The 26,963-nt window shown below is 39.3% G+C and overlaps 1 protein-coding gene across 2 annotated transcripts; it reads right to left on the reverse strand.

The window, feature by feature from the left end:
* Nucleotides 1-24,771, reverse strand: LOC148844054 (uncharacterized). Of its 2 annotated transcripts, none has more exons than XM_088959632.1 (8): nt 24,174-24,771; nt 14,717-14,833; nt 14,453-14,562; nt 2,921-3,008; nt 2,701-2,835; nt 2,507-2,615; nt 708-838; nt 1-244 (listed from the first exon to the last, which is right to left on the reverse strand). In XM_088959632.1, exons 4-8 carry the CDS (start codon nt 2,996-2,998, stop codon nt 212-214), a joined length of 486 nt encoding a protein of 161 aa, XP_088815758.1. In that variant the 5' UTR covers nt 2,999-3,008; nt 14,453-14,562; nt 14,717-14,833; nt 24,174-24,771; the 3' UTR covers nt 1-211. The 2 variants fall into 2 exon arrangements, with proteins under 2 accessions (XP_088815758.1, XP_088815759.1); XM_088959633.1 differs by lacking the exon at nt 24,174-24,771 and adding an exon at nt 15,653-17,683.
* Between the last annotated feature and the right edge of the window lie 2,192 nt (nt 24,772-26,963).

Consider the following 26,963-nt stretch of genomic DNA (forward strand, 5'->3'; position numbering starts at 1 on the left):
TTTTGCATGCAAAATGCCCTTTTTGATATATTGCTAGGAATCAAGATATTTAGATAGTTCCATCTGTAATTTATTTATCAATAGGGCAGTAAGCTGAAGTATAAGAACCTTAAAATTAAATAGATTGAATATGAAAGTATCATTTTGATTTTGGATGAACATATATTAAACATGAAGGTGAGGGATTTCGTAGACTCTTTCATTGGACTTCCTATTGCCTTGCACCAGCATCTTCATGTTGAACCTGACAATGACAACAAAAATTTCAGATTTTAGTTTGGTTAGCAGGGATTTCTTAACGGTAAAAACAGTAGAAAAGAAGTGATTGCCCATCAATTGCACCGTGGTGTCCACCTTCCACATGCATAGCTATAGGGTTGCTTAGTGAATAGATTGCATATTTCTCTCAAGTACAAGTTGGCCACTAATACAAACTTGTTATTTCTCATTTATGGGAGAAACCTATGTAGTATAACACTTCAAAGTTGCATACATTTCCAAGAGGACCTCAATCAATAATTGATATACTCCTTCAGAGTAAGGTTGATGACCACCTTTTCCCTTTGATTCTTCTTTTTGTTCCTTAGTAGTGAGATATGATGCGTGTGCGTGGGTGAACCATGTCTTTTTGCATGCTTGTGCAATACAGTGAAAGTAGCTTTTCATGTGCATGGATGTGGGATAACAAGAATGTGATAGATATATACCTCAATAATCACCCTTGCTTTCTTCTTCAACTTTGTACCAGGTTCCTCCCTCTCAATCTTTCGCTGAGAACCTATTCTCTCCCTCTTCCAATGAACTGCTTTCATATCTTCACCATCTTCACCAACGTCATCTGCATCATCATTAACTAATCATGTTCAATCCATTATCAGAACCAGAAAATTCTTTTGGATACATGTTGGTGAGTGAGTATCCATGCATAAAACATGGGCATGCACGAATATATAGCTATTTACAAGAAAATATTAAGACTTAGTCCCATTATTAGCTCTGAATTATATGGTAGAAAAATTGAGATTGTGCTAGAGAGTTTAACATTGTCAAGAGTTCAAACTCAATGTGAATAATGCACACACACAACCTCTGTACCTATGTACTTATAAATGCATGTCTGAAGTAAAATCCTTACTATATAATGCTAATGCATGGCTTAGCATCACATCAAGACCACCATTACTTTGGTCCATTTATTTTCAAATTCTCTTATTTTACAGTTAAGATGGGTCTTCACCAAGGTTCAACAATTAGCCCTTGTTTAGCATTGATCAATTGACTAAACATGTTCAGGAGGAGGTCCCATGGTGTATGTTGTCTGATGATGACATTGTTTAATTGATAAACTAATGAACGGTTAAATGTGAAATTAAGTTTGACAACAAATAACTTAGAAACAGGATGTTTTAAAATAAGTAGGACTATAACATAATATATGCTATGCAAATTTAATAATAGGTGTGCAAATCAGGGTACACCTTACACTTAGGATTGGAGACCCAGTGTTTTAAAAGCGCAAGGCACAAAATTACAAAAAAAAAGGTCAGAAAATTCAAAAAAGTGCCAAAATTTAAAAAAAAGAAAGCAAAAAATTCAAAAAATATTAAACATAATGTTAATAAAAAAATATAAACTTAAATTTTAAAATAAATGTTTAAAAAAACCTATTATCTAAAATAAAAATACATAAACATAGCATGCAAAGCGTATTCAAATGAAAATTTAAAAATAAAAGCAAACATATAAAGCATTTTCAAGCATGTGAAACCCATTGCCTCTTTTTTCCTTAATTGCATTGCTTCAAGTAGCAAATGTGATGTAAAACATACTGCATTCTTGATTCTATGAGTCGCCTTTGTACCGCACCCCTCAAGGCAACCCCGAACAAGTTTATGTTAGGGTCTGAAATTCTTAATTCCCGTATAAAAAATAATGATTGTACAACTTTCATTGCCTTATAAGAACATATTTTATTGCAATGAATGGATGAACAACAATGGATAGATTGAGGAGGATGTCACCCATAGAATTAGAGCATGATGGGAAAAAAATGGAAGGCTGCATCCGAAGTCTTATGTGATAGATGAAGATCACTTAGATTAAAAGGAAAATTCTAAAAATAGTTGTAAGGCTAGGTATGCTATGTGGAGCAAAATGTTGGGCAAACGTGTATGCAGAGATGGCTGAGTGGAAAAACTAGAACAAATAGGGCCAAAAATGAAGTCATTCAAAGGAACCTAAAAGTGGCTCCAATAGGAGACAAAATGAGAGAAAGTAGACTTACAATGGCTGTCATGTGCATAAGACCATTGACAACACCCATAAGAAGTGATCTGCTTCAAGTTGAATGGGCTAGAAGGGCTAGGGGTAGTAGACCAAAAAGGACATAGGTCCAAGTAGCAAGAAATGGTTTAAGCACTCATAATTTAACAATGGATCACATATAGTTAGGCTAATGCTTGAATGATGATGAGATCGGCAATAAGAATAAAAGATGTTGCATTACCAGAATCATCATCCTTCAAAGACTCATCAATTGCAGGGCCACCAAAATCTTCCATATCTTCTTCTTCTTCAAGTTCCTCATAGCCTTCTACATATTCTATCTCTGGTTCCTGCTCATGTCAGCATAGGACATGATGGTATTCACATTATAGATCATGAATAGGAAAAACCAGAAGAAACTTGTGATGACCATACCTCCTCCTCTTCATCCATACTAGCAGCCTGTAGTCCTTCCATATCAAGAACTTTATTATATTCCTTAAGAGGATAGTTGTATATGTCACCATAAACTCCTTTCTTAAGACGTTCTAACAATTCTTTCTCAATACTCTGCAAAAGATAAAACATTCTAGCAACAGCTGAAATGTAGATCAAACCAAGTAATGAACCACAATCACAAGGCAAAGATGATGACCTTATCCAACAGTGCAGCCTTTTCGGCCTTTTCCACTCTCCTAGCCTCTCTCTTTTTCTCCTTTCTTGGTGTTGTCATTATCTTTTCTCTACAAAACAGAAAAGAATTAGCAGTCAAAGGGGTTAAGAAGGGGCAGGAGAAGTTTAGTTATAAAGAATGTTTAGAGAAATGAACCAGGCATAGTCGGATCGAACCGGAGGTCGAACCGTGATGACATGGCATATACATATATATACTACGGATCACATAAATATTATATATAATATATTTTACAACTTTTAATGTACTTAAATATTGTGGATGGATGGTAAGCTTCTTAATTTTTAAAGCAAATGACTAGGGTTCAAGCCTTTTAACTTGCATTTTCTTTAAAATACGTGCATAATAATGTAATTTGTACAATAAAGTCATTAATTAGCATAAGTAAAGAGGTGGACTAGTGGTAATTAAGTAATCCATGAAAATAAGAGGTCCTTTGTTCAAATCTTGTTAACAACATTTTAAAATTTCACTTATGTATAGACCCAGGCTGTTTCATGAAACTGGGACTGGCTCACCAGCTTTCTGGTTAAACCTCGAGTTTTGAGCAAGTCCGATTTTTGGGGTGTGACCAAACTTGTCAGGGCCCTGGGTCATGGTTTAACCAATTCGACCGGGCGGTTCGGTCTGGTTTTCTAAACACTGGTTATGCAACCACCACCACTTTTGATCTTTTGCTCAACCTTAGTTCAAAACCCTCATTAACGATGTGCTAAACCATATTGATAGCTAAGCACCCATGAATAATTAACTTTCCCACCATTCAAAACCCTCATCTTGTATGAATGGTTTAAAATGTCTAAATATTTCCTAGTATTGCCACAAAATGTTTCCATTACATGAGTATCAAGTTATCAACATGAAATGCTGATTGTCTCTTGTCCTTGCTGCTTGTTAAGGTTTTCTCTTTTCACTTAATGAAATTGTCCTACTTATCATAAATTTATATTAAATGTAAAGTTCTCAATTTACTTGTACATAGAAATCATTCAAATAATTTGTGTTTATTCTTCAAACTCATGGTTTCTTTCAAACTTATCATTAATAGAATAAGAAGAATTTTCATATGTAAATCAATCAATCAAAAAAATATATATCCATATGTGTTGAAGGCATTTTTTAATCCAAATAATATTTAAATAAATTAGAACTCAAATAAGTGGTTGGCTAGTCTGCTAGCCAAATCATTAAAACTATAAAAAAGTATCCCGTATGGGAGTTCCCCCTCTTTAAGTGGGGAGTTCCCTCTCTTTAAGTGGGAGGGACAGGTGTCCTTCACCTAGGAGGGGGTAGTTACATAACTACCCCACTCCCTATTTAAGTTCCTTAAGGGGAAGCTAGAAACGGATAGAGAGACTCTTCACAAGGAAGGAAAAGTCTCACCAATACAGGTAGAAAAAAGAAAGTCTTCTCATATATATATATATATATCTGCTATGCATCCTTCTTCCTCTCTCTTTTATTTTCTCTTTTGAGAAAGGGAATAGAGGGAAATAAACCATCTACAACCAGGTGCCTCTACTTGGTTGATTATGGTTCCTCTTTCAAGGAAAAGTTGGGGATTAAACCATCTACGGTCTAATTCTCGAAGGCTGATTATGGTTCCCTTCAAATGAAAATGAAGAGTAGAGGGGAATAAACCATCTACAACCAGGTGCCTCTACTTGGTTGATTATGGTCCCTCTTTCAAGACAAAGTTAGGGATTAAACCATCTACAGTCTAATTCTCGAAAGCTGATTATGGTTCCCTTCAAATGAAAATGAAGAGCAGAGGGATGAAAATTGTCTACAATCAAATATTCAATTTGGTTGACTACGGTTCCCTTTTGGTATGCAAAATTCCAACAATTAAGGCTATCTACAATCAGAATTTCATCTGATTGGTTACAATTTCTCATTTGTATTTTCTTTTTCTTTCTTCTCATTCTTGTACACTTGATGTAAAAGAAAAACAAATGAAAAGTTCTTTTTAAGTACCCAATTGTTCTTTTCTTTTGTTCTATGCATTCATTTCTCCAAGCTAGAATCAAAAGGTGTTCTCTACTTTCTTGTGGAGATGGAATTAAGGGAACAATCCATATGATTCCCTGAATGGGCCTTACCCAAGATAATAAAAACTCAATAACTTAATTGGGTGAATTATGTTGCATGAGAATTTATTAAAATTTTCATACCAACAATATGCAAATTGTAACTTTTATATTAAATAAACATAACAAAATAATATTTATAAACAAAACATATGCAACTACTATATAATAATTTTAAAACCGTAAAATTTATCCTAAGAGGGTGAAGAGGCCATATTTAAACATTGTAATGATGCCAAAAACATCTCTTTTTTTATCATTTAATAACAATATACTATTCACAAGAGCATGTATTTTTAAAATTTAAAAAGCATATATATTAACAAATATTTTTATGGATTAATATTTAAACTATCAAACAATTTTGGGATTTTGCAAAAAAAATAATAGTTTTGCATATTGACAAAATTGGATACATTTGCAAAAAAATTGCAAATATAGTGAGCGGTAAGAAAATGTCTTTATTGGAACCAAAATGCCCCTGATTTAAAGAGCATTCCATTTTTCTCTTCAACACTCTTTTCACTATTTGGTTCTGATTTCCAACTTCCAATGACGATGGAACTCTCTCTCTCTCTCTCTCTCTGTGACAAAACCTAGATATCAGCAATGGTGGGAGGAAAGGGAGAGTAGTTTTGTCTTTTTCTCCAAACTATGATGATGAAAACCGTGTAAAGAGAGAAAAGAGTTTTGTCTTTCTCTCCAAACTATGATGGTGAGGATGGTGAGAAGAGGGAGAGTAGTTTCGTCTTTTTCTCAAGACTATGATGATGAGGACAGTCTTCTTGTTCGGACTTGCCTCGAGGGGTGTGGGACAAAGGCGACTCGTAGAATCAAGAATGCAATACGTTTTACATAACATTAGCTTCTTGAAATAATGCATTTGAGGAAAAAAAGAGATTGTGGGTTTTACATGCTTGAAAATGCATTATATGTTTGCTTTTATTTTTAAATTTTCATTTGAATATGCTTTACATGTTATGTTTATGTATTTTAATTTTAGATAACAGTTTTTTTTAATTTAAGTTTATATTTTTTATTAACATTATGTTTAATATTTCTTAGCATTTTTTTTTTAATTTTTGGCATTTTTTTGAATTTTCTAACTTTTTTTTGTTTTTTACCTTTTTTTTGTAATTTTTCGCCTTGCTTCAGAAAGGCACACGCCTCACCTTGCACCTCAAGCACAAATTGGCCCTTGTGCTTTTAAGATTCCTACTTGATTAATGTTTTAGTATTTAGTTTTTGCTACAGAGAAGGGAGAGGCTTGTTAGTGGAGTCATAACTCATATCTGAGTTGCCTAGTAAAAACTTGCTCTGGTTATTTTGCTTTAAACCATAACCCAACTAAAAGCCAACAAGTTTAGCTGAGTACTGAGAAAAGATGAACTCTGTTAGAAGAGGAAAAAAAAACAAGTTAGAGAAACCAGGAGAGGAGAAATAAGGTATTATGAATAATTATCAAAAAAAAAAAGGTCTTATGAATACGATGAGAAGAGGGAGAGACGAGAGACCTAACAAAGCAAGAAGAAAAAAAGCCCAAAACATCTCGCACTGAGTACTTAAATAAGGTCTCATAGACCAGCCATGTACTAAAGGGTATTTTTGTCCAGAAAAGACCAAAACATCTCCTGCTTACTGTTTTTGCTATTAGTTTCAAAACGTAACCAAAATTGTTAAATGACCAAACTTGATCATTTTTTTATGCAAAAAGCCCTAAAAATTTTACAATAAATCCACACAAAAAATTCTGATACTTCTGACATATTTCTTATCTTTAAGTGGTAACCTTTCCAAATCCCAACAAAACCAACATTTTAAACCGTAATTGTATGCGCATTGCCATTTTTTCTTTCTCCATAAACGAACTTTCAGCATCCAATAATATATCCTATCTTGCAAGATGGAACCCTTGCAAAGTCTTAACCTTAGATATGGTTGGATTGGAAGGGTCATAGTTTGTTTCAGATCTATAAACTCAAGTTCTTTATCACAACAGTTGCTGCATGTTTAATGTAGATGGTGTCTAATGTCAGACTCCAAACTAAAACCTGAAGTAACTAAATAAGCTTTCAAGTGGAACTAGGTCATTTTAACATATAATTTACAGGTCCAAATAATTTTGAAAACATGAAATGCAGATTACTTGTTAAAAATGGCATGGGATAATCTATATTAGCTAGCTATATAATCTTTCTCACCATCAACCATGTATGTAAATCAATACTTCATTAATATAAAAAATGACATATTTTACAATCTAAGTTTCTTCCATGATACTGTTAGACAGTTTTGTATGCCCTTAGCTTCAATCAAGATGATGTACTTTATGAGTTTATTGTAAATGAATAAAAGTGCATATTTGATTCATGTTCCCTTGGTATGTTTCTGTGTAATACCCTTAAACTGGACACATAATGAGACTCGTGTTACTTTAGAATGTTCACAGCCAGTGGGTTAGTCTGGGGAGACCTATCCTGACAAGGCTGACACTATGGTGCCACCAAGTCGGTTGGGGTGGCTTGTCTCAGCTGCCAGGGTGAGACCATAGGCACATACACTGTAGGATTTAATTGAATCTTTGAACTGTACCAGATTTCCAGTATTGCCCTGGACCTTGTAGATTGATAGGCAAAACTGAAAAGTTACACCCAACCCCTAGACTCGATTATGATACTGCACTAGGTGTCGGATTAGGTTGTCTTTGATATACCATTCAGTGAGATCCTTAGTGGGGGTCAAAACCTGGGTATATTGGGACAGTCTGAGAATTCATCTGAGTGAGTGATCATAGTGACAGGATCAACCCCTTTGTCAGACAAAGGTAATGATCGGGGATGCACTCTCACTAATGGAAACCAAGACTGCCGGTAGCCGATTTCAATCATTGAAATTTAATTTGCAAAACATATTTTATATGAGAAATAAAAATATATATATTATGGTTTCTAAAAGATTTGCAAAAGGTTTTAATTCCCGGGATCCATAGAAGTAGAGAGTGCAACACTGTTCCTTGCAGCCGAGGGAGAGGTCCTCTCTTGTCGGGCAGTGTATGATCATTATGGGCTGAGAGGTTAAGTGTAAGACCATTGAGGATAATACCTGATGGGCTAATCTTGTGTCTGCCCACAATCTTTAGGTGTTACAAGGTGGCTTGGCCTAGGGACCACTTAGGGTAAGTGTTGGGCCCATAGAGACCATTAGATGGTTTTCAGGGGGTGCACTGTCCATAACAGTGTATTCAGCCAGGCCTTGTAACAAAGGCTGGGCTGAACCCATGTGGCTGATGTGCAGATCAATGTTTGGGTCCCACGCCATACAAGGAAGCCCAACTGGGTAGCAGTTTGGAAGGCTAAATGAATACATAACCTTAAATGGGCCTTAAGCCCATTTCGAACTGGACTGATTTGATTAGTCACTTAAAGGGACAAATTCTGAGATGGATCAGCTGATAGGATTGGGCCCAAACCCTATCCACTTAGAAAGTCCAAGACCTAAATAAGATCTAGATCTGGAAGCCTCCTAATTAGATTAGGAGATGGTTGATCTGATCTGCAAGTAGAAAACATAATGGCACATAATACAAAATATAAAAATGAAATATAGCAACTAAAATACATGTAAAGAACATTGATGTAAAGTCCATTCATGAACCAAGCGGCTTCTGCTAGATACTAATTTAATACCAAAAGAACATTTATAGAGAACACAATAGCAAAGGGTCAAATAAATATGGGCTATTACCCAATACTGGTCCCTGTGATCCAGGGTCTTGGGAGGGTGAACTTGACATGAACCTAACCTTTGCCCTTCAGCATATTTTTGCATAAAGTAACTTCTCTCGGCCTGAGGTTTCACCATTATACCAAGATTGACCCTTAGCAAAGAGTCAGACAAATCATTAAGAGAAGCATGTTTTGAAAATGGCAGAGTTCAAAAAAGAACTTGGGTAGCAGGATTGAGTAGTAGAATTGCAATAAAGTGAAGCTTCTATTTGACAAAACCTCCTAGCCCATCCATCTACCAGTGAATGCATTTCCTCGGAAAGCACTAAGGTGGGATCAAACAATATTATGCAACCTCATCAGTTACAATGACCTTATTGAAACATGGATTAGAGCTGCAGCCCACTCCACAGTTTGATGTTTTGCACATCCATGTGCATAAGGTGAGTCATTTAACACTTGTGCATACATATGATTCAAGCTGAGGTCTATTTAGATCCCTCCCATCCCCCATTTTTCAAGTGCTCTCAGGAGGGGAAGTGAGATAATCAACTCTTTGAACAAGAGTGTTATAATTCAGGCATGCCTTAGAGTTCTACCTGACTGAGTTCAGTTATGTAGAAGAAGAAAAGGTGATAAAGAAAGAGAGAGAGAGAGAGAGAAAGAGAAAAGAGAGAATTCTGGTTCAAACTGACACAATCAACTTGACTTCTCCCAGTCGGCCAGTAAGTATTTATATTATTATTAAAACATGACTGAAAAGACCTATGTGCCCTTACTTAAGTTAAGAGCACATGTTCCAACACAACACTACAAATCATCAACATCAATCAAGGTATAAAGACAGAAATACCCCTACGCTAACACTCCCCCTCAAGCTGGTGAGTATATATCATATACTCCCAGCTTGTTACATATGTAGTCCACTCTTCCCCGACTCAAGCCTTTTGTAAATAAGTCAGCTCACTGATTTCCTGTATTAACATGTGTATTGTCTAACTCTCCATTCAGCACCTTCTCCCTCACAAAGTGACAGTCAACCTCAATGTGCTTGGTTCTTTCATGAAACACTAGATTAGGGGAGATATGAACTGCAGCCTGGTTATCACAATAGAGCTTCATTGGAGTGTTAATGTTGTATCCTACCTCCTGTAGAAGGTTCCTTAGCCACACTAATTCACAAGCGGTGTGCGCCATAGCCCTATATTCTGCTTCTGCACTGCTTCTTGCCACAACCGTCTGTTTCTTACTTTTCCATGTCACCAGGTTACCTCCCAGAAACGTGCAATAGCCTGTAGTAGACCGCCTATCAGACATAGAACCGGCCCAATCAGCATCAAAATACCCTTCTATTTCAAGTTTTCCCCCACTCTTGTATATCAGACCGTGACCCAGAACCCCTTTTAGATACTTCACAATTCTCAAAACCGCAATTCAATGAGGAATCAGAGGTTTTTGCATAAACTGGTTTACCACACTAACTGCAAATGAGATGTTTGGTCTGGTAATGGTTAGGTAGTTCAGTTTGCCCACAAGTCGTCGGTATCTGCTAGGGTCTTCAAACACTTCACCCATATCATTGCTTAGCTTGGTATTTGTGTCCATGGGTGTTTCAGCTGATTTGGCACCCAACAAGCTTGTTTCTTCCAGCAAATCAAGCACATACTTCCTCTGGCACAGTTAATCCCATATTTGGATCTCGCTACCTCTATCCCCAAGAAGTATTTCAGTTTACCCAGATCCTTTGTCTGAAGTGATCCTGCAAATAAGTCTTCAGCTTGTCAATACCAATGTTATCATTCCTAGTAATAACAATATCATATACATACACCACCAACAGTATTTTTCCTCCCGGAGAGTCATGACTAAATAAAATGGTCAACTTTGCACAGTTTAATACCAAACTTCTTTACCACCTCACTAAACCTACCAAACCATGCTCGAGGAGACTGTTTAAGCCCATATATAACCTTCCTTAGTCTGCACACCTTACCATCCTCCCCCTGAGCAACAAACCCTGGAGGTTGCTCCATGTAGACCTCCTCGAGTAAGTCACCATGCAAAAGGGAATTCTTGATATCAAGCTGATATAGTGGCCACTCATACATGGCTGCAAGAGAGATCACAACATGAACGGGCCCTATCTTAGCAACCAATGAGAAGGTCTCTATGTAGTCAATGCCATAGGTTTGGAAGTATCCTTTTGCAACTAATCACGCTTTCATGCGTTCAACACTACCATCAAGCAGATACTTAACCGTATAAACCCATTTACAACCAACAGCTTGTTTCCTAGGAGGAAGAGCGGTGAGGTCCCAAGTATGATTATGATGAAGGGCTGAGAGTTCTTCTTCCATGGCTTGGCACTACCTTGGAGAAGCAAGGGCTTCCTAGACATCTTTAGGAACAATAACTGATGATAACAAGGTAACAAACTGGTGATGGGAAGCGGAAAGGTGAGTAAGAGAAACATAAATAGAAATGCGATGAATGGTGCAAGTACGTTTACCTTTCCGCAAAGGACCGTCAACGGATAGGTGGGCATGGGTGATGTGTATACACATGACGGATAGGTGGGCGTTCAACAGGTGGTGGCATTGGAGGCAAGGATTTGGTCACGACTGGAACAAAGGAAGGAGGATCGACAACGGGAAGTGGAAGAGGAGGTGGTGAGGAGGAAGAAGCATCACTAAACCCCAAAAAGAACGGAGTAGACTCAAAGAAATTGACATCAGCACACACAAAGGACCGTCGAGAACCAGGATGGTAACACCTATACCCTTTTTGGGTCCGAGAATAGCCAAGGAAGATGCACTTGAGAGAACGGGCATCAAACTTGTCGTTCTCGGAACCCAGATTATGGACAAAATAGACGCACCCAAAAACTCTCGGCGTAAGAGGGAACGGAGACAAAGTGGGAAACAAGACCTGAAACGGAGAATGACCATCAAGGATGAATGTGGACATCCGATTAATCAGAAAACAAGAGGTAAGCACTACATCACTCCAAAAAAGTTTTGGAACATGCATGTGATGCATTAGGGATCTTGTTGTTTCAAGGAGATGGCGATTCTTTCTCTCAGCCACCCCGTCTTGTTGTGGGGTGTAGGTACACGAGGTCTGATGTATAATGCCGTGTCGGTCCAAGAATTCCTGAAATGATGAGGATAAATATTCACGGCCATTATTAGAACGAAAAAATTTGATATGGGTACCAAATTGGTTACGAATCTCAGCATAAAATTTTTGAAAAATGGTAAACAATTCACTTCTTTCTTTCATTAAATAGAGCCACGTCATCCTTGAAAAATCATCCACAAAAATGACAAAATATCTGTATCCATTATATAACATCACTTTATAAGGACCCCAAACATCTAAATGAACTAAAGAAAAAAAAAATCGACACACGGTTATCAACCCTAGAACTAAAGGGAACACGATGGTGTTTCCCAAACTGACACGATTCACAATCTAAAACAGAAAGCTGACTCAAGGACGGAACCAAGAACTTCAAGACTTTTAGCGACGGATGACCAAATCGGCAGTGCCACTGGAGAGAAAGAGATGACCGGAGAGCTACGGATGACCATCCATACCACAATGAGTGCACTTCCTCGGGCATGAGCTACGTCCTCTACCACGGGCTCCCCCTGAATCTCTGCTCCCAGTACGACCACCACCACGACTATGAGTAGACCCACCATTGCCACTTCAGCCATATGCAGAACCACTACCACCACCACGGCTAGACTAAGCTCCCTGAGCTTCACCTCTACCACCACGGCCTCTTGATGCAACAAATGCAGATCTATCTAAGATATTAGAGTTCTCAGTAGATCCAATAGAAATCCTCTGAAGTTGAGCAAATACCTCTTCTAGGGACGGAAGAGCTGATCCCCCTAATATCTGAGCCCGTACTGGTTCATATTCAGACTTTAGTCCCACAAAAAATCTAATCACATCAATCTGCTCTCTCTGTTGTTGAATCTTGACATCAGAAGTGAGAGGATGATAGACATTCAACTCATTACGTATGTTCTTCATGTTGGCATAATACTCCTCAAGATTCTGATTGCCCTGTTACAGATTAAAGTACTCTTGATAAAGCTAATAAACTCTGGTTGTATTGTCCTACCCCGAATACAACTTCTTCGCATGGTCCCACACATCTTTGGTAGTATCAAGGAACATGAAGTTCACACTAATCATGGGTTCCATACTGTTCCACAACCATGTGATTATCTAAGCATCCTCTTGCTCCCAGTCTTCATACTCGTGAGAGTCAGAGGAGGGTATCTCCTCTCTGATGTGTTTCACCTTCTTCTTTGCCTTCAGAAAGACTTCAACGGATTTAGCCCAAGGCACATAATTCTCTCCATTTAACTTAATGGAGGTCATCTGAACATTCAGGTATCTGTAGGGACCATCACACTAGGTTTATAATCATTATTGTCTCCCATTATGTTATCACCAATTCTGCACCCTTGCTGAATTCTATTATCACTGAGATTTGCACACTACACACCACTAGGTCACACCTGTCACACTGATTGCAGCACTAATTGTTGCTGGAATGTGTGCTCTTTACACCACAAACCCTATATCACACCTGTCACACTGATTTCAGCACTTGTTATTTGCTGAAAAGTGTGCTCACACAACAAATCCTACTCGTACAACTACCTGAAATCTCACTACTATATGATCATCTCTTCCTTCAAAAAGCACAAAGAAACCAACATAAACCCTAGCACTTACTGAACGAAACCCTAGCATATGGTCTGAAACACACCTCCTATTTAATCCATAACAGATATCATGCACTGAAATCTCTTACCTTATCATTGAAGTAACACCCATACGAGAAGGAGAGCAGTCCACACACAACAGCCGCTTCACACAACCACCACACACAACAGCCACTGCCCACACAGTTCGGCCCTCTATTCTTCCTCTACTAGGAGAAAGCGATCTCAGAAATCACAGCAACCGACCACATACAACCTGACTGGAGGCATAGAGATCCCCAAGGGAAGAGGGTGATCATTCCTTTTCAACCCTTTCCCTTATCTCCAATCGAACACAGAAAAAAAGAGGAAAACCCTAGATAGGGTGCGCGGAGAATGAACCCTAGGCAAGCAGAAATCTAGGCAGATTTAACCTGGCTCTGATACCATGTTATAATTCAGGTCTGCCTTAGAGTTCGGCCTAACTGAATTCAGTTATGTAGAAGAAAATAAGGTGATAAAGAAAGAGAGAGAGAGAGAGAGAGAGAGAGAAAGAGAGGAGAGAATTCTGGTTCGAACTGACATAGTCAACTTGACTTCTCCCAGTCGGCCAGTAAGTATTTATATTATTATTAAAACATGACTAAAAAGACCTATGTGCCCTTACTTAAGTTAAGAGCACATGTTCCAACACAATACTACAAATCATCAACATTAATCAAGGTATAAAGACAGAAATACCCCTACACTAACAAAGAGCAATGAGAATATAGGATAGAGAACTCCATGTTGTTTACCAATACTTCAGGTGGTTTCTGCAAGATTGAATTCAACATCTTCAGAAATTCCACCTAAATAAGTTGAATGCAAAGGGGGGACTAGAAAGAAATATTCATAGAAAGATAACCAATTTTTTTATAGATGATAGAAAGATAATCAAATTGATACCATCATGGTCCCGTATGGTGGCATAGCGACTATTGGCAAGTGGACAAGAGCTTCAATTGCAAATTCCAGTCACATTATATGGGTTCCGACAAAAATTCCCAGTCGTGATCCTGATAACCAATCCAAGTGAGATGGTAAAAAGTAAATTGAACAACACCTAGACAAGTAATTAAATAAAGCTAATAGCTTTTTCTTCTTTCATTCATTTATTTTTTCATTGTCTGGGTTGAACTGAGAGCCCAAGAGAATAGTTTATAAACTTACTTGGCCATAAAACTATAGTGGTTGTGTCTGATGACTTGCCATATAACTTCATCATGCTGCATCTCAGAATCTCTTGTTGCCTCTCCCTTCTACTTCAATTAAAAATATGCACAGAAGCTGGAAAATAAAAAATAAAATGTGTTAAAAAAACATCATGATATTTTGAATTCTGGAAACATAGATAGCTGAATCAGAACCAAAAATCATTTGAAAATGCCCAAATATCATAGTATGCCTGGAATCAGCTCAAACATAAAAATAACACACCAAACACCTCTTTATAATTTCAATAGAAAAGGATTGTGAGCTGGATTTCCCACTATTTGAATCCAGTGAGTTTGGATAAGAAGGGATTTTTGTTTTAGTCCATACCACATGTTGTCACTTTAAAGGTGGCTAATGCTTAACCGGTGTTTTATGTGCAAGTCTTTTTTTTCTTTTTAATTTTATTTTTATTTGTTAAATTTTAACAACAAAAATAAAGTGTTTATTCATTGAAAGTCAAACTGGCCTCCATCTCCTGTGTGTTGATCAATAACTCGCAGATTTTATTAAAATTAGAGAGAAAAAACACAGGTACAAGAAGAGGGAGATAAACTCTCTTATCTCACCTAACCAAAACAACAAGAAAGAGAAGAATTACAAGATAGCCCAGAACAAAGAGTCCCTAGATGCCCCTAGATGCCCCTTCTTTTAACCCAACTAATCTTCACCTCAATATTCTTGGTTAACCAAGGGGAATCGATCCTTCACAGTGATGTTGTTCGAGGCCCTATAGTCTATACAAAACCACCACATCCCATCCTTCTTTTTTACAAGTAATACTGGCAAGGAGAATGGGCTTTGGCTGGGTTGTATGATTTTTCTGTCAAGCATATCTTGCACTTGCCTCTCAATCTCTAGTTTCTGAAAATAGGGGTAATGATAGGGCCTTACATTTGTAGGTGCAACCTCGGGCAGCAATGGAATGCGATGATCATGGGCACGCTCCGGTGGTAGTTCCTTAGGTTCTTGGAAGATCACTGAGAACTTCTGAAGTAGCTGCTGTAGATGTGTGCATCCCTCTTCGGATCTGCTTTCTTGGGCTAGAATGGGGCCGTTTTTGTGGGAGTCTATCTGCATTAAAACGATGTGGGCTGGGTCTGCTGCTTGTTTCCTTAGAGAGGCGAGGCTAATAAGTCCTGGACCCTTGGACCGCTGCCCTTGAATATGCACCTGTGAGCTGCCCATTTGGAAATCCATGGTGAGGCGGGCCCAATCACATATCACCGGCCCTAGTTGCTTTAACCATTGGACTCCGAGAACATCTGCTCCACTGATTTCCAGAGGGTGCAGATCCTCCTCGAACTCATGTCCTTGTATCCTTATCTTTAATTCTGTGCATGTACTGTCACATACCAGGTTGCTCCCATTAGCTATGTGCACCTGAAAGGCTGCACATGGTTGGACTAGAACCCCTAGTTGTCTGACCAATGTTTGGGTGATGAAATTGAGGGTGTTGCCACTGTCTATCAGAACCGACACATGGCGCCCTTGTATCAGTCTGGTTACTCTCATAGTTTGACAAGAAGCAAGACCGGTCAAGGCATGTAGGGATACTTCCGGGTATTCCTTTGTCCCTTGTACCCATTCTTGATTGTCCCTTGGTTCCTCAATGTCGGCTGGTTGCTCGACATATTCAGTTTCAGGTTGAAGGAAGAAAACTTGAGGGACCTTACAATGCGTAGCAAAGGCCCTTTTCTCGTCGGGCTTGCATCTCAGCCCAGGTTAATCTCTTAGCTGAGCCAGGGCCTAAACCAGAGTTGGCATCCTTTCCTGTGATTCCTACTCCTGATCTGGGCTCCGGTTTACCCAAGATTCGAAATTCTTGGTTTGGTATACCTGGTCTGATCGCAGCTCCCAGAGGTCGGCTAATCCTTCTTGCCCGGTTCATTTTGTCTTCATGTAGTCAAGCTAATGTTGCTGCTTCAAGAACGGTAGTGGGCTGCATGGCTTTTACCTCCAGCCGCAATTCTTCCCTGAGTCCACCAACAAAACTGACGCCAAGCGCGTTTTCTGGCCAGCCTTGCACGCGCACCGCCAATCTTTCAAACGCCATCTGATAATCTTGGACGGAGTCGGTCTGTCATAGCTTAGCGAAGCTTTCATCATAGTTCTCAAAAGCCGAGACTCCAAATCACATGGTTAAGGCATCGGTGAAGTCTGCCCATGTGGCCCTTGGGTGTTGTCGCCGGTACCAGATCACATGGATCGGGTTAAGGTGAAGACACCTATAGATAGATCTATGCATCTTCATTGTCTTCCTCAGGATATTGCGATCAAGTTTTGCAATGGAATGCAGTTTCAGGTTTGTAGAAGGAGCTCTTCCAATGGGTTTCTGGGTAGGAGACCCCTGGTGTTGGTGCAATTTCTTCGCCTAGTGAGGGTCTAAGACCTACGTATGAGAGGCACTGTATGGATGAAAGAGAGGAGGAAGATGAAGGTTGGGTGAACTGCGTAGAAGATGAGGATGAATTAGATGATGATTTTAGTCTGGAGAGTTCAGGGGAAGCAAAAGTTTAGAACCATGACCAAGGAAGGAATTTATCAGTTCCGACTTTAGATGTTAGACTAGTACCAGAAAAAGAGACCCTGTACTTCAAGATGGTGGGGGCGGCTACTCAAATTTCAGACAAAGCAACACCTCTACCAAATATTCCTCAAAAGGGATCAGCTAAGGTTCGCCAAACTCAAGAAGAGAATGTACCAGTAAGGGATAATCAACAGGTCGAGAGAAGGGATCAAGGTGTGGACAAGTGGACGGGTCTACTCTCAAATAGAACTCAAAATAGGGGGTAGTTGAACACCTCTCTTCTAAAGCTGGAAGGTTGCATGTCTGTTCCCGTCAGTTACCAATTTCTCCTCAAAATCACAACTCAGGTAACCCTATCAATTCGTTTTTTAGTATTGATGTTTACTCTGTGTCCTTGGTGCCAGATTCCATTTCAGATCTAAAGCTGAGAGCCCATGAGAAACCTAGTGTTGAGTGCTCAAGGAGCAGGGTCGTGAAGGGAACTAAAATAGGTGAAGACTTAGCAAAACAAGAAGAGAGAAATAAAAGAATCTGGGAGATCATTGTGAGTGTTTTGGAAGACTTTGAAAAGGGAGGTTTCAAGAGGCAAAAGCAAATAAGGTTGAAGAAAAACTAACGACTCCAACTGAGAATGTTTTTGAAGGGGAAAAACAAGGAATATGGAGGACTCAGTGGCAGATTTTGTGGGGAAACTAGGCTATTAACTCAAGGACCCCAACGATTTGAAAGTCTCTTACAGAAACAGAAGGAGGAAGTGAAAGTTAACAATAGTGGAGAGATTGAGGAGAGATGTTGAGGGGGACAAAACTCTAGGGGGAAGAGGGGAAAGAAGAAAAGGGCATAAGTAGAAAGGTCTGGAAGGGGTTTCCTAGGTGAGTTTGGAATGGAAATAGTTAGTTGGAATGTAAGGGGTTTAGGAAGTGTGAGGAAAAGAGCAATAGTGAGAGAGGTTATTAGGAAGTTGAACCCAGATATAGTACTGATTCAAAAGTCGAAGATAGAATGTTTTGATAGAAGATGGGCTACAAGCATATCGAAGGCTAGGGGTATCAGCTGGGCAGCTGCTTCGACATGGGGATCTTCGGGAGGAATAGTTACTATGTGAAAGGTAGAGTGGAAGTCATGGCCTTAAACATCCAGTCCAATATTGGAAATTTCACAATCTCAAGCTGGTGTCCAAGATCAAACTCGAGAGACATCTTTGTAGAAGATGGGATTCTAGTGAGACTGTTGGGCCTGCCTTTTCACTTGTGGAGGCAAGAAATTGCTAAATCGATTGCAAAATTGTGTGGTGCAACCCTTGATGGTGCTTATTGGGGAGATCTCCACTCTGCAACTATTAGTCTAAGTGGAATAAAACTAGAGGAGCTACCACAAGAAAGTGGAGTTGAGGGTGGAAGGGCAGGTTGTCTTAGTTTGGCTAGTATCAACCATTGAAGCTCGACTCTGGAGAGAGGCACATAGAGAGGGAGATAAGAAGGTTGAAGAAGAAGCTCTGTGCGGCACCAAAATGGAAGCTAAAGAGCTGGGGAGACCAAAAGACAGGGAATAGGAGGGCTTTCTTAAGCGTGTAGCTGAAGGCAACTAGCTGACAGGTAGTTGGACCTATGCACAGGTGGTTTCAGGCAACATTTTCGAACCACCGTTGACCCAAACGGTAGGACCTTTCGGCTCGGGAATCGCAGTTCCGTTTTACCCAAAACCCAAAATCTGGTAAAAAACTGTTGAAAAAGTCAACAAACCGTTGACTCGGGCAGTCGAACTGTCGACCTGTCAACCCATTCAATGGTTTTGACCGTTTTTTATTTTTTTAATTATTTTTAATTTTGCTGTTAGAATGGGTCGTCCGTTCGAACCGGATGGTCGAATCGTTGACCCGGAAACCAGTGGCTAGAACGGTTCCGTTTCTGTGTCGTTTTTTAGAACATTGGTTTCAGGTGCCAACCAAACATGATTTAAAATAGGAGAGCGGTTGGCCTAGGTAAAGTCCAAAGCAGTTGGGCCAGTTGTAGGCCTAAACCAGAATATGTCTAGTAAAGAGGGCTTATAGGTGTCCAAAGATGGGCATATGAAAAAGCCCACTGCCCAAGACTTATCAAGTGGGTCGAATGGTAAACTGGCCCAAGTAAGTGGCTTAGACTTACGTAAGTCATGTGACTCTTTAAAACGTCACATGGTTGAACAATTGGGAAATAAAGTGGCTCAAGTGAGTGGCTTAGACTTAAGTAAGTCATATGTGACTCTTTAAAAGGTCACATGATTGAACAGTTGGAAGATTCTATAGTAGGGGTGATCATGGGCCGGGCCGGGCCGGGCCGGGCTTTGCACTTATGGGCTATAGCTTAGGCCCATGCCCGGGGTTCTGGGCCTGAAAGTCCTAGCCTAAGTCTACACGGGCCTGGGCTAGGCCAGGCCTGAACACAAAACCCAGGCCCAAACCCAGAATTTCCAAGCCGAACTGAAATGATCACCCCTACTCTATAGACAAGAAGAATGGTCTATCACCTTCTTCATCCAGGTGTCAGCTAAGGTTTTAAATAGGATTTCACCGGATAGGTAGAATCCCAGATCTGTGAAGAGAAGTCTGCTGGAACCTGGGGAAGAAGGGTGGTCTGATGAAGATAATAGTGAAAACTCAGATGGGAGTGATGCATAAAGTCTGGCCAGCTTAGATCGGCAAGTAAAAGTGAACATGTGGGAAGAGGAAAGCTTCAATACAGAACTTCTGTTCTTAGAAGAGGACTCGATAGGAGGTGGTGATGTCAAAGGGGACTACGGGAAGTTGACAGTGACTTCAGGAGATGGGCTTGTTTCACCTCTTTCAAGTGGGGAATCATTCTAAATACAGAAGCAGACCTTGAAAACAAAGTGGCAGATACCACGTTTGTGCTTGATAAAGAACAAAGAGGGCCAGGTACAACCCCTGATTTGATGCTGTCTAAGGAATTGGAGAAGTTAAAAACTGCTGAGAGCGATTTGGTCGGTAGGGGTTTTATTGTGGAATCAAATGGGGAACAACCTAACCAAGTCTTGGACAAAGAGCAAGATTTTGGTGAGCTGGTAGGAGATGTTCACTACCAGCCAGTCTTTGAGGACCAACTCAGAGACAAGCTACAGAGCCTTAGGAGTTCGCTGAAAGAGAATTCTTTGGCAAGAAGAGCTTTCCAACCTGAAGTTCCCACTATGGAATCTGGTTAACCCAGAGTCCTGGTCTCTTAGTTAAGAAGGAAACTGTTCACTCTTCCATTGATCCTGTCCTGGTTTCCACCCAAGGTATGGCTATGACTTTCCATTTTGGTACTAACTCCTTGTCTTTTGTCTCTGTCCCAGACTCCCAGCCAGCCATATTGCTACATCCGCATCCTATTGTAGGGGTGAATAATGGAGGGAAAATTGCTTCACAAGAAGAAGAGGAGGTAGAAGATAAAATTTGGAAGCCGATAGAAACTTTTCTGGAAGAAATGAAAAGGAAAGAAGCTGAGAGAAGAAGTTGGGGTAGGATTCTAGAGGATGAGAGAGCAGTTGACAACGTGCGGAAAGGGGAGGTAGAGAAAGAGGTGAATAATGAGGAAGAGGAGATAGGAGGACCAAATGAAACTGATAAGGAGGTCTCGGTTGCATAGTTTGTTGAGCAAATGGACTGTAAAATAAAGGATCCAAATGAGTTGAAGGTATTTTTGAGGAAAGGAAAGGTAGAGAGAAAACCAAGGAAGAGGAAGTTGAGTGAGTTAGAAACGCTAGGGCGAGATGTAGAAGAAGATAAGGAATTCAGTGAGAGAAAGGGCAGAAGAAGAGGGACCAATTGAAAAGATGACAGGTAAGGGTTTTTTTAGAAAGTGGTGATGAAAATTCTCAGTTGGAATGTTAGGGGGGCAAGGAAAAGGCCTTTAACAAAAGAAGTAATAAGAGAGAGGATCCAGATTTGGTGCTGATTCTGGAGTCTAAGCTGATGGAGTTTGATAGGAGATGGGCTAGATCGATGTGGAAAGTAAGGGGCATCAATTGGGCTTTTTGTCCTTCGTGGGGAAGGTCAAGAGGTTTAGTGACAATGTGAAAAGAAGAGGTTTTGAGGGAGTGGAGAAGCTGATTGGGAAGTTTACTGTTTCTATCAAGTTAAGACACAAGGTAGATGGATTTGAGTAGGTATCAACTAATGTGTATGGTCCAACTAGTTATAGAGAAAGAAGTGAACTTTGGGAGGAATTAGGAGACATTAGAGGACTTTGGGAAGGCCCTTGGTGTTTAGGAGGAGATTTCAATGTCATTGGATTCATAGAGAAGACTAATAGGGTGAGGAGAAATGGTAGCACTAGCATGAGAAGGTTTAAGAGCTTCATAAACAGTTTTGAGTTAAAAGAGGTTCCTCTACTACATGGTCTATTACTTGGTCCAATCTCCAAGAGAACCCTATATACTCTAAGTTGGATATATTTTTATTCACAGTAGATTGGGAGGAGCACTAGGGGGACTACTATTTCTAGAGCATTGCCTAGGGTAACATCAGATCGTTGGCCTATTACCTTAATGAGAGAGGATCTCGGTACTAGAGGGCCCACTCCTTTCGGATTTGAGAACATGTGGCTATCTCACCCTAGGTTTATTGAGTTGGTGGAAAATTGGTGGAATGACACTAACCCAAGTGCTATTTGGGAGGGGATGAAATTTCATTGGAAGTTGAAGGAGTTAGAAAGGAAGATTAAAGAATGGAATATTCTACAATTTGAAAGGATTGAAGAGAGAAAACATGAAGTGATCATTCAAATTGAGGAGTTAGATGCCAAAGAAAAGGGAGGCAATTTTGAAGTGAGAGACAAACAAGAAAGATGGAAGCTCAGGAAGAAACTAGAAGGCATCCTATTCAAAGAGGAAGTCCATTGGAGGCAAAAGTCTAGACATAAGTGGGTGAAATCTGATATCTAAATTGGAGATAGATGGGGTGTCAGTATCTTAACAAGATGAGATTTCTAGGGCCTTTGTGGAGCATTTTAAGTCTTTATTTAGAAGGCCTTTAAACCAGAGAATCTGGGTGGAAGGGTTAAGATTGGCTAAAATTGTTCGAGGAGTAGAAGATGTGGCTTGAAAGAAATTTTGAGTTTGAGGAAATAAGGGAAGCAGTTTTTTCAATGGGTCGAGCTAAAGCATCAGGACCAAATGGCTTTAGCATGGCTTTTTACCAAGACTATTGGGAAATATTAAAGGAGGATATCCTTAAAGTGTTTTTTGAATTTTCCCAAAGGGAAGTAATAAATCCGGCGTTGAACTCAACTTTTATTGCTTTGGTCCCAAAGAAAGTGGGAGAAAGTCATCCAAGAGACTTTAGACTCATTAATTTGGTTAATAGCTTGTATAAAATAATTGTGAAGGTTTTGTCTAGAAGAATTAGAGAGGCGCTTCCGGAGCTAATGTCACAGAATCAAGGGGCTTTTGTTGGGAATAAGCGGATTGTGGATCAAATTCTAATTGCCAATGAGTGTGTGGAGGATATGCAAAGAATGAGGAGGAAAGGGATTGTGTGCAAGTTGGATTTAGAGAAGGCTTATGATATGGTTGATTGCTCTTTTTTGATGCATGTGTTGGATGTCTTTGGTTTTGGGGAGAAATGGTGTAAATGGATCCTAGGTTGTATAGAGACTTGTCATTATCCATCCTGGTAAATGGAAAGGTAGTGGATCACTTCCCGACTATTAGAGGAATTAGACAAGGGGACCCCCTCTCTCCATATCTTTTCACCTTGATTGCTGAAGTGTTGGGGAGGCTAATTGAGAAAGCAGATTCAAGAAGTCTTGCGAGGGGATGGAGAGTTGGAAAAGACAACATTTCTATCACCCACTTAATTGAGAATGCATATTCAATACTGTTTTATGAGGGGGAGGATGTGAGATGGGCCAAAAACTTGAAGTTGGTGATTCAAGTGCTTGAACAAATGTCAAATATGAAGGTGAATTTCGACAAGAGTTGTGTGGTGGGATCAATATGGAAGAAAGACCAATACTGGAAAGCGCTAAAGCTTTGGTTTGTACAGTGTCTCAACTCTTAATGGCTACTGAACTATTTGGGGATGCCCTTAGGGGATAACCCGAGGAAAGAGAGCTTTTGGAGCTCTGTAATTGATAAATATGCTAAGAAGCTAGCCTCTTGAAGAACTATTTATCTCTGGGTGGTAGAATTACCTTGATCAAGTCTACACTAACTAGTTTGCTTGTGTATTACTTATTGGTTTTTAAGAACTGGTGAAGATAAGTAGAAGTTTGGAGAAGTTAATGAGAGACTTCTTGTGGGAACCAGGGAAGGAGAGGGGAAGGATCATAGGGTGAATTGGGAATTAGTCTCTAGGAGTAGGGCTGACGGAGGGTTAGGATTAGGTAGCATTCCGAGGAAAAATGAAGCCTTGTTGGGGAAATGGTTGTAGAGGTTGAGAGGTGAGAGGGATAAAATGTGGATGAGGGTAATTTTAAGTATTCACGGTCAGGAAAATGATGGCTGGGACGCTGAGACTTTGGCAAGGACTGTTGGTGCCTCTCCTGGAAATCTTTACATGCCATTCTTCCTTTTTGCAGCACATCAGATATGACCAGGCATAAACATAATGTCAGAAACCTCCAATTCTTTTGCAAGCTCAGTTTCAGCCCCCGCGCTTTTCAAGATAGGATGTTATTTCTAGGCCACTCCCTCGAGTTATTGGAAGTTGAAATTGCCCAAAAAAAATATCGGAATTTGAGATATCAGAGAAGTGCAACCTATGAAGATAAACTGAAATGCAATCAGTGCATGTCCTCCTATCAAGATTCGAAATCATATAACTTCACGAAATATGTAGCCTAAGAAACCATGCCTACAGTAAATGAACAAAGTGGTGGAATTGGGGAATAAAATTCGAACTCAGACCTGTTCGACTACATTTAGCATGGTAAGCTTATCGAAAGCGAGAACGAGAGCATAAGCGCTGGCAGTAACGAGCATGGTGGCACCGGCGTCCTGCAAAAGTGCGCCATGGTCGACATGGAAATGGAACAGCGCGCGCGGGGCCCTGAAAAACGAGGATGAGGAGGCGGTGAGGTCTGTAGCCCAACAACCACCTCGCTTCACACGAAGAAAAGCAGGCTCAAGTACTGGAATTCCGGCGCGCCGCCGAAGGGCAACGGCGGAGAGCCTAGACCGGTGATGGTGATGATATGAAGCCCTCAAGTGAAAACATGCAGACGATCCAACTCCCAAGTCCGATGCTCATGATTTTCTCAGCGCTTTCTTTCTTCTCGTGTCTTCCTTTTCTGTACTGTATTCCTTCTCTTCTGCGTCGTCTGTGACTACCGACTGTATAGATGAGAAGAGATCGGCTTCGGTGAGTGTTCGAATAGAATTTACAGCCTTACATTGGGAATATCTCTCTACTTTATATGCTTTATTTCATGGGAGATATTCCAATGCCACGCTAACCTATAAAGCTATTCGAACGGATTTTGCAGTGCTGTACTTTTTACACCTCGAATAATAAGCGAAGGGGAAGCGGCCCTAGTGGGCTAAATTTAGTTTATGACGTGGGCTTTACTATGGGCCATACCAAATGTTCAAAGCTAGATATAGAAGGAATTAGGAATCTAAGCCCGGAGCAAGCTGGACTGGGCTCTCTCTCCAGCTTTGATCCTTGTGTTCTCTTCTGTTCTGTTCCAATCCCCAAAATCACTGTGTGTGAGGTTGACAGTAGAGCAACGGGCCGACAAGATTACAACTATATAAAAGAGAGATGTTTGTTTGTTTGGTTGTTTGTATGACATTGATTAGCGGGTTCGTCCAACAAGCAGATGAAGGTGGGTCCCACAAAAATTGAACTAGACCTGTTCATGGGCCTGGTAGCCTGATGGCGCAGCCCGGCCCGGCCCGCACCCCGGCCAGGCTTGGTCATATAATTAGGTCTGCGGGCCTGACCTTGGGCCTAACATGGTAAGCCCGACTGTGTTTTGGGCCAGGCTCGGGATTTGTCAAAAAAGCATGGCCTGGCTCTCTAACTGGATCAAGTAGGGATTTTCCTTCCATGAACCCATGAGGAGGCAGGGATACAAATCAAATTGTCAATCTAAGCCAGAAGTTAGATAAGTGATCCACTGGATTGACAATATATTCATCCCAAAATGGTTAGGCTCAATTTGGGAAGAGCAAACCTACAAGTATTTAGAGAATAAATTCAAGGTTTTGCATCTATATTTGTACTCTTTCCAAACTGATCCTACAAAGTTCAAAATATCACTCACGGAGTAAATGAATAATTTTTTTTGCTTAAAAAAGCAAAAGAAAAAAAGTGAAAGTAGCATAAATTTGAAAGGATATATAAACGGATTAAAATATTTTCAACTTAAAGGAAATAGAAATCTTTTTTGTTATTGTTTGGATTCCATTAATGGTACAATATTATAGTTTCTAAAGCAAAATAATGTAGTTTGAATTTTTGATAAGATGGAGATAGAGGATCATTTTAAATAATAGTATTATATAAGTTTTCGTAGTAAAATTATGCAAATAACTCTAAACAAAATGGTTCATGCAGACTGATTATATCTATGATGATTGCATTGACTGAATAACAAGTTGTGTGCATTTTCAATGTGATGTATCACAAAAAACTTTCTACAAGTGGAAATAATAGTATTACTTTTTAGTAGTTATATGATATTATGATGTTATATTTACCTTGAAGCACGACCTCTCTATTATGTTTTTTTAATTTTTTATTATTTTAGATTCCTTCTATTGTTTTTAACAAGTTTGTTTTGCATGTATTAGTCCATTGTTTTGTTGTATTAAATATTAAATAGTGTAATTATTTAGATCTAACTAATGTACATATGCTTCTTTCATAATTTTTGCTTAAGGTACTTAGCTTCTCCCCTACCTCTAACCCTCTAACATCTTTGTCTTGCCCACTAAAATCCAAAACCTAAAAAGTCCCAAAAGGCAAAAGCTATCCTAAAAAATTAAAAAATAGTTCATATAGAACTAACAAAAAATTAAAAAATTAAAAAAAAAAAAAAACATGATAGATCAACCCTTTGAAGTCTTAATCAAGTGAGACAAAGTATTTTGCTTTTCTATTATTAAAATTTGAAAAAGCGATCAATTGACCCTCTAAAATTTCAATCTATCAATAGTTTTCTGTTATACATTTGAAAGTGGGACCCATATTATTGATGTTTTATCAATTAATTTATTTGAACATTTAAAATATTTTAATTAAAGTGGCTAGTCTTTGATTCAATTACCCAATTAAACTAATCAAAGATTAAAAGAAAATTTTAAATAGTTAATTTTTATTGAATAAAAAACTAACAATTCCATATGGTTTTTTCAACTTAATGAGATGTCCATATAGTGACTCTCTCTTCATGGAATGTCCTTTATATTTAAATTTGTATATTATACTTACATCAATCAAGACTACAAGTACATCTATATAGAAATGGAAATTTTTTAGTGTGGTTTATTCTGTTATTATTTTATCTTAAAAATTGAAAGTATGGTTGTGATAAATGTATTCTTTACCAAGCACACATTTGCTTGTTATGTACTCACATAAGTCATTAAGGTTGATGAAATTGTAGTTTAACTTAGTAGAGTTGATTAGAACTTTTGCTTCAATGAGTGTGGTTAAGTCAATGATGTAGAGGTCATTATGTTTGTAGATAT

The sequence above is a fragment of the Nelumbo lutea genome, chromosome 8 (assembly GCF_056320005.1).
Source record: "Nelumbo lutea isolate HS-2025 chromosome 8, American lotus-T2T, whole genome shotgun sequence".
NCBI classification, from domain to species: Eukaryota; Viridiplantae; Streptophyta; class Magnoliopsida; order Proteales; family Nelumbonaceae; genus Nelumbo; species Nelumbo lutea.

Bases quoted from the DNA above. Each gene is read 5' to 3' on its own strand.
- LOC148844054 (XM_088959632.1), bottom strand. From the start codon at position 2,998: ATGACAACACCAAGAAAGGAGAAAAAGAGAGAGGCTAGGAGAGTGGAA. The intron at 2,616-2,700 runs GTATGGTCATCA...TGACATGAGCAG, and splicing joins GTATGGATGAAGAGGAGGAG to GAACCAGAGATAGAATATGT. The intron at 245-707 runs GTATATATCTAT...TGTCATTGTCAG, and splicing joins AAGCAAGGGTGATTATTGAG to GTTCAACATGAAGATGCTGG.